This window comes from Orycteropus afer, unplaced genomic scaffold (genome assembly GCF_000298275.1).
Source record: "Orycteropus afer afer isolate SDZICR_OR568_19922 unplaced genomic scaffold, OryAfe1.0 scaffold00376, whole genome shotgun sequence".
Lineage (NCBI taxonomy): Eukaryota > Metazoa > Chordata > Mammalia > Tubulidentata > Orycteropodidae > Orycteropus > Orycteropus afer.
In genome coordinates this window covers 2,147,127-2,155,226 of record NW_006921963.1, presented here as the reverse complement: position 1 = coordinate 2,155,226, position 8,100 = coordinate 2,147,127, and the positions used below count along the sequence as shown (strand labels likewise).

At 42.0% G+C, this 8,100-nt stretch overlaps 1 protein-coding gene across 1 annotated transcript in view; it reads right to left on the bottom strand.

The window, feature by feature from the left end:
- Window positions 1–4,079: 4,079 nt before the first annotated feature.
- CDR2 (cerebellar degeneration related protein 2) overlaps window positions 4,080–8,100 on the bottom strand; it is a 52,589-nt gene continuing 48,568 nt past the window's right edge. The window contains exons 3-5 of the mRNA XM_007953178.2: window positions 6,962–7,110; window positions 6,541–6,705; window positions 4,080–4,923 (exon numbers count right to left, since the gene is read on the bottom strand). Of these exons, the coding sequence (XP_007951369.1) occupies window positions 4,080–4,923; window positions 6,541–6,705; window positions 6,962–7,110 (1,158 nt within the window). The remainder of the gene's footprint in view (window positions 4,924–6,540; window positions 6,706–6,961; window positions 7,111–8,100) is intronic.

Here is an 8,100-nt window from a genome sequence, read left to right as displayed (position 1 = left end):
GTACGATATGTTCTTGACAAATTCTTAAAATAGGTACAGATAACTGGAGTCTTGATTAACATTAAATAATAAAAAGCATCATGCTAAATCAAACCCTGGACAGGACTCACACCAACACATAATTCATACTCTAGATAAAACTAGTTGGAGCAAACAAGGAAGATACATAAATTCAGTCAAAATTAACATTTTTTTAGGTATATCAAGAGAATGGACCAAAAGCTATTCTGAGTAATTTAACAACATAGTCAGAATCGAAAGCTTTCCTATTTATCTTGTTAGAAAATAATCCCATTTACAATGCCCAGGAGATAAACTTTAAAAGATGTGCATGACCTAATGATAAAAATATAAAAACTCTGAGACAAAAGACCATTATTAGTAAATGGGAAGATGTATGGCCATGCCATTGGATGAAAGTCTCTCTATCCAAAGTCTCCTCAATTTTATCTATTTCTTTAACTTGATCTCAATTTATCAGTTTTTCACAAACAGCCAAACAGACAGCTAGTGCCAAGTTTATATTGGAAAAGACATGCAAAAATTCCTGGAAATTTCTCAAGTAGTAATGAAGGTACTTCCTCTAAGTAGCTATTTAAATATAGTATCAAGTTACAGCAATGAACAATCACATTAGGTACATGGAAGTGACGGTAGCGCAGACACAGATTCAAATTCATGTAGAAACAGTGCTGATACTGGTAACATTTCAAGTGATGAGGAAGTGATCATTACATGGATCAAAGAACTGTCAAACACAAAAGGAACAAAGTTATTTTTTCTTATAACTTCAAGTGGGGAAGGCATTAGGAAAGACAAAACTCAATAACAACTACATCAAAGGTATAAAATTTTACTTGGCAAAAATGCCATTAACAAGGTGAAAATTGTAATGGTAAAAATATTTGCAATTTCTAATACAAAGGTGAATATCTTAAATGCCGTCGTTAGGTGCCGTTGACTCCAACTCACAGCAACCCTACGGACAGGAGAACGACACACTGCTTGGTCCTGCACCATCGCTGCAATCCTTGTTACATGTGAGCCCACTGTTGCAGCTGTCAATCCATCTTGTTGAGGGTCTGCCTCTTTGTCGCTGACCCTCCACTTTCTTCTCCAGGGAATGGTCCCTTCTGACAACATGACCAAAGTAGGTGAGACGACGTCTGGCCGTTCTCGCTTCCAAGGAGCATTCCTGCTGCACTTCCTCCAGGACAGATCTGTTCATTCCTCTGGCAGCCCACGGTACTTTCAGTATTCTTCGCCGACACCACAACTCAAAGGCATCATCTCTTCTTTGATCATCCTTATTCATTGTCCAGCTTCTTATATGCTACAACTCTTAAAAATATGAATGGCTTAACAGATTAAAAAAGTCAACTTTATTAATAAAAGGCAAAATTTAAACATTTTTCTCATTAGTTTGGCAAGAGTCAAAATATTACTGATACAGGTGTGAATTAGGCATCCTCACACATCTGTTGGTGTGTTATCAGTAAACCTGCTAATATGAAAAGGCTCCTATCTTTTTGTCTCTACTTCCATGAATTTTATCTTCTAGATACACTCACCAGTGTCCAAAGATATGGCTGTTCACTGTGGTGGTGTATTTTTTTTGGGGGAAGGGGAGCAGGTGGTAGTAGCAGAGGATTAGAAACAATTTCCCACCGGGACTATACCTACTCCTTTTCACTCGTTGACTATCTCATTATCTGACATTTTGAATTTATGACAATGGAAAAATCTATTGTCTTAATTTACACATTAACGTACGTCTGGGAGTAATGAATACCGAGCTATGAGGTGAGAGTACCACTGGCTGTGATGGTTATGTCAGCTTGGCTGGGCCATGATTTTCAGTCATTTGGCAGTTATGTAGTGATGTTGTCATCTCCCATTTTGTGATCTGATCTTCATTTTCGCATAATGCTGATTTTCACATAACCACCTGGTCTTTGGAACCTAACTATGTTGATAAGTAAGGGATGGGTGTATTTAAATAAGTTATATATCTATAGACTGGAATACTATATAGCTGTCATAAAAAAACATAGACTGTCAGATGGATATACCATCCAGTCTTACAATACACTCTTATTTGTATAACTATATGGGGTTATACATGTGTATGCTAAAATATACACAGAGTATTTTAGAATAATATAAAAGAAACAGGTAACTGTCTGATTCTGGGGAGGAGATGGATAGGGATCAGGAAATGCAAGCAGACTCACTTTAAAACTATTATGGTTTGAAATTTTTAGAAAATGTTTTACCGATTTTTTTAATTTAAATAATTCAAAAGGAAAACTACTTTAAATCGATGCTCATTTAAATGCCTGAATGATCAAAAATTTTGAGAAACAACTAGTCACAAGCCATTAACTCAAAACTAAGTCTGACATTTCTGAAATAGGACAAATTACATAGAGTATGTCAATTTGAAATGTTTTCAATCATAGACTAATTCTAATGAACACTGGGCCCAAGTGTAGACCAGGCAGTGTTTTGTTCTGCTGTGCACAAGATCATTATGAGTCGGATCTGACCTGATGGAACATAACAGACAGTGCTTACAGACATGTTTTAATGAAGATTAATTTTTAGCATATTATGTAAATATAAGTGAATTTGAGCAGAGTTTGTGCTATGTTACGTAATCCTAAGGACCTGTTTAAAAAGGGGAAAAAAAAACTATCAAATCTTCCTAGAGATACTTGTTAGAAGAAAAAAAGCAACAGATCCATTTGTTCATCTTCGTAGGTAACTTTATTTGGTTTTTAGAAAAATATATACAATTATCTGAACCTCAGTTCTCTTAAATAGTTTTAAATTAAAAGTATGCAAGTGAGAGGAGGAATAGATCTCTACAGTCAGAACATACAATACTGTTTAATAAAGCAGCACACAGGGCTGTCTGCAAGTCAGAAACATTTACAGGAATAACAGGAGCTGAGTGGGAGCAGCTTGAGGCTAGCAAGGTAGCCAGCTTGTTTGATCTGCACTCTTCAGTTAAAAAATATTTGATTTGGGGGGTAGAAGTCCTCTAGGGTATACACTAACAAGCTAATGTTGATCAAACCAAAGTTTGTGCTTTCAGTAGGGTCTCAGTTCAATTCAGGTACATTACGGATTACCTGCCAGTCACAGTTCAACTGGTGCCACATGTAACAAAACCCAAGGGACTCAGTCAGGGTAGTTGTTAATGCCATTTATTGTGGATTAGACCTCTGCTTTCTCCTGAACATCCTTCTGAAATGAATTCACAGTATCCAACAGCGTTTGCAAGGTATTTTGGTTTGGCAACCCCCTCCCTGACTTCTACAGACTTCTAAGAAGTGCCTAGAAGCAGTGGGAGTTGTCTCAGCTTTGCTTCAACTCTGCCCTTTTCAACACACCACAGTTAACCAAAAGGTCAGAAGGAAAAAGATGAGGCCGTTGGCTTCCGTAAAAATTTACAACTTTGGAAACACTATGGGGCAGTTCTCTGTCCTACAGGGTCTCTGTAGGGAACTGACTTGACAGCAGTAGGTTTGGTTTTAGTTTTTGGTACAGTTACTACAGGAGCTCTGGTGGCCCAGCTGTTAAGCCCTTGGCTGCTGATTGAAAGGTCAGCAGTTCAAACGTTTTAGTGGCTCCAAGGGAGAAAAAAAACCTAGTGATCTTCTCCCATGAAGATTTCAGCCTAGGAAACCTATGGAGTAGTTCTACTCTGTCCTTTAGGGTCACTATGAGTTAGAATCGACTCGATGGCATACACCACCACCACAGTTACTACACAGACCTACTTCTCCAGGAACACACATCTCTCCACTGACTTGGGGGCTTTTCCAGGAGTCAAAGCCTAACCAGGGCACCAGCCAGAGGCCAGTTTGTCCTGAGATTTCCTGGAGAGCTTAAAGGGAACTGGATGCAAAGCTGACACCAGTAGCCACCTCCTTTCCTCACTGTACACAACTGCTAAATAAGCACAGCAAGGAGGCAAGTGGCATGAGCAACATGAGGCTGTGACAGGACAGCTCCTCTGGAAGAGAGAGGTGACAGGAAATAAGCAAACTTGTAGGAGGCTGTTGGTTCAGTTAAGAATGAGAGGAGAGGGACTGGTATTTTGTTCTCTGTTCGTCTATCTCCTGCTTAGTTTTCCTGATGCAACTAAAGATCTCCTTAAAAAGGGCTTTGTATTCTGGAGGAGTTGCAGCAGTGGGGGAGCCAGTGGGCTCCGGGGTAGCACAGGCAGAGCCAGGTCCAGCCCCGGGCTCAGGCAGGGCCTTGGCGGGAGCCCTGGAGGTCTGCACAGCTTTGTGGGACAGGGAGTCCTGCTCCTGCTGGCACCTGCGCAGCAGCTCCTCGTACTTCACCTTCAGGGCGCTGTACTGAGTGTCCACTTCGTGCAGAAGGGAGATTCCCCTCTGCTTCACAGCCTTGGCCCTCCTGATACAGGTTTCCTCGTGGCCCTTCACGATGTCTCCCCCTGCCAAGCTGCTCAGGGCCGTCTCGCTGCTGCTGCGCTTGAGAGGCTTTCGAGGCGCTTCCGGCGCCGCCGGGAACATCTCCTCCAGCAGGCTCTGGCTGGGCTCTTTGAAAGGGACAAGCAGCGAGTCTGGCACTAGCTTCTCCACCCCATTCACAGAAGGGCGCTCCGACCGCAGCATCTGCCGCATCTCTGCCACCTCCACCTCTAACTCCAGGGCCCGTGCTCGGTAGGCATCCAGAGCTCCCAGCTGCTGTTCGAGCTCACTGTTTTCTTTGAGCACAAGCCCATACTCTTCATCCATAGTCACCCGCTTCTGCCGCTCCAGGCTCAGCTGGGCCTGCAACATCGCCACTGTTTTTTTTAAGTGCTCATTTTCTTCTTCATCAGGGCTTGGTTCACTTTGCAAGGAAGTTATCTTCTCAGCGAACACATGATCATACACGAAGTGTCTAAGGGGAAAATGGTGAAAAATGCATTACACAGGTCAAGTGAGAACGAAGAGACCACTAATGTTTTCAATGAGATATTGCAAAGGCACTGTGACAGTGACTGGCTTTTAGCCTATTCCCACATTACAGGAGTGGCTAAAATAAAATTGTATGAGGCTGATAAATAAACACATGTAAGAAAATAATCTTTGTGACTAATATATGTATGTTGTTGTTGTTGTTGTTGTTTGCGGTCGAGTCGGCCCCGACTCATAGCGACCCCTCCTTGGGTTTCCGAGGCAGTATCACTACGGAAGTAGGATTGCCCAACCTTCCTTCTGAGGAGTGGCTGGTGGGTTTGAACCGCCAGCCTTCTGGTTAGCAGTCAAGTGCCTTAGCCACTATGCTACCAGAGCATAGAAGTTTATATATATACTCTATATCAAAACACTCATTCCCAAAGACTAATAGTAGGACAGCTACCTTATAAGGAAATCAGAACAGCCCAAAGGAACTCTGATGGCATCGTGCCTAAGACATCTGACTGCTAACCAGAAGGTTGGCGGTTCAAACTCACCAGCCACTCCACTGAAGGAAGAGGGGTCAATCTACTTCCATAAAGATTTGCCATCTTGGAAACCCAGTGGGGATTACTATGAGTTGGAACCGACTTGATGCAATGAGTTTGGTTATTGGTCCTCCACCTTGGCAGCATATAAGAATCACCTGGGCAGTCTTAAAGACTCAGGTGCCTGGGTCCCACTCCCACAGGTTCGGACTAGTTGAGCTGTGGCCTGGTTATGGGGGCCATTGATCACCCTCTCCAGGTGATGAGTAATGTGCAGCCAAAGCTGAGAACCATCAGTGCAGTGCTTTTTAACTACATCCTCCTGGGAAGGAAGCTTCCTGGGAAGCTCTTCTCCCATACCTGGAGACTCTGGTTTAAACGGCAGAAGAGTCCCAGGTATCTGCAGTCTGAGAAATGCCACAGGTGATGTAATACCAAGCCAAGATTTGGAACCACCAAACAAGTGACCCAGTCACTCTCCTGCTCAGTCTTCGCAGCTTGTTAAGTGTATCTTGGTGTGATTACATTGATCTGTCTCTCCACTGGACTGAAAGCTCCAAGAGAGCAGAACCATGTTGGTTTTGTCCACCACGGATTCCTCATGTCTGGCATAGCACCTGACATAGAACAGGGACTCAATAAACAGCTAATAATCAAAGGTTCAATCTCATCACTCTGAATCATGAAGGTATTTCTGTGAACAAAATACTTCTGGTCACCTAGAGTTTTGTTTTTACTCAGTTTCCAATTTTTGCTTCACTTAATGTGAAATCACAACCCCCAAATCTATAAAGTGTATCAGAAGCACTTCACCTTATTCTATACTAAGATTTAATTCATTAAAAGCACTAAAATAAAAGCTTTCAAGCCTCTCTTTAAAAAATGAGTTTTCACACAATTATTAGTATCAAAACACTGTATAATCTATATGGCTTTGTTCAAACCACTGGTGGTTTGAGGGCCAGGTGGCATTTCTTGAAAAGGGTACTTGAACTCCAGTGGAATCCAGAATGTGTCAACAACATGTGAAGCTCCCTGCCCATAAACACCGCAGAAAGGCAGACTCTTACTGGCGGAGGTCATAAAGCTCTTTCAGACATGAGAAGCTGGGTGCCGATTTCCGCTGCTCACATTTCCCCTGGTCCCTCCTCCCTTGGTCAGATGACCTCAGCTCCTCCACTTGGCTCTGAAGACGGTCAATGTTGGTTTGCAGACATTCAATAGTTTCAGTCAGACTGTGAGGAAAAAAGAGAAGCCAACAGCTCCTTGTTACATTAGATTAAGGGGATAAGCGATGCCAAGAGATTAGCTGAGAACCACTCAAATTGGCCCTTTTTAACTGGAAGGCACTTCTATTTAATCTACATTGTCCATAAAAAATTAAATTAAACCTTACTCTGTACTAACCCAAACCAACTACACCAAGTTCTATTCCAGTCTATACTAAATAACTCCCCTTAGGGCTTCCTTCATGGATTCTGGAAAGTTTACCTCAGAATCTTCTGCTGTGAGGCCTTGCTGTCAGCAACTAGTTTCTGATTGGTTTCTTCTAGTTCCCTTGCTGTGACATCTAACTGCTCATAAACCTTCGCATGCTGTTCATTCATCTGCCGGAGAAGCTCCACCTGCTTGGTCAGGTACTGTAGGAGAAGATGATTGTGACCAGGTTACTCATTCAACAGAGAAGATATCACAGGTTTATTTTATGAAAAGAAGAACTTTAAATCCAACTGAACGCCTGCCCTGTCTGAACAGGAAGTGAGCGCAGGCCATCCTTTCTTTGTTCCCCTAATGCTCACCAATACTCATGCATGATGAGGACACAGGACGTAAACCTGACACTCAACAGGATAACCTAGAGTGAGATAGGAGAATCTCACAAGGGGAAAACATGGAACATGGGATCAATGATTACAAATTAACAGCCTAAACTGGAGAATTTTAGATGATTTTCATATGAAAAATGAAATTTTGTTTTTTCTCAGTGAAGCACTCTAGACAAAAATATAGTGAAAAGTACACTGATTTTATCATAGAGATACTTTCACTTAATATGTTTCAAAGACCCTTATTTTCAATCCTGCAAGAATTTTATCACCATAATGCTCCTTATCTATGAGATATCTACCAGATGATTTTGGTACTGCCAAACCACCTTTCTAAATGGCCAAGGGTAAAGGGGAACAACCCCACTCTTAATGCCTTAGTGTTAAGTCACGTTGATCCTCTCCCCTCTCCACTCTCACCCTAAGACACTGAAACACAGTATACATTTCAAATGAAACATGCATAGTATCTGCCTGGGGAACAAGCAGGAGAAACAAAAAAGTAGGTTTGGGGCATTAAACCAAAACTAAACGCACTGCCATCATGTTGAGAATGGATAACCAAACTATGGTACATTCACACAATGGAATACTATGCAACATTAAAGAATAATGAAGAATATATGAATCATTGTTATGTGCCGTCGAGTCAGCCCCAACTCATAGTGACCCCTCCTTGGGTTTCCGAGGCAGTATCACTACGGAAGTAGGATTGCCCAACCTTCCTTACGAGGAATGGCTGATGGGTTTGAACTGCCAGCCTTCTGGTTAGCAGTCAAGTGCTTTAGCCTTTGCTTGCTGAAA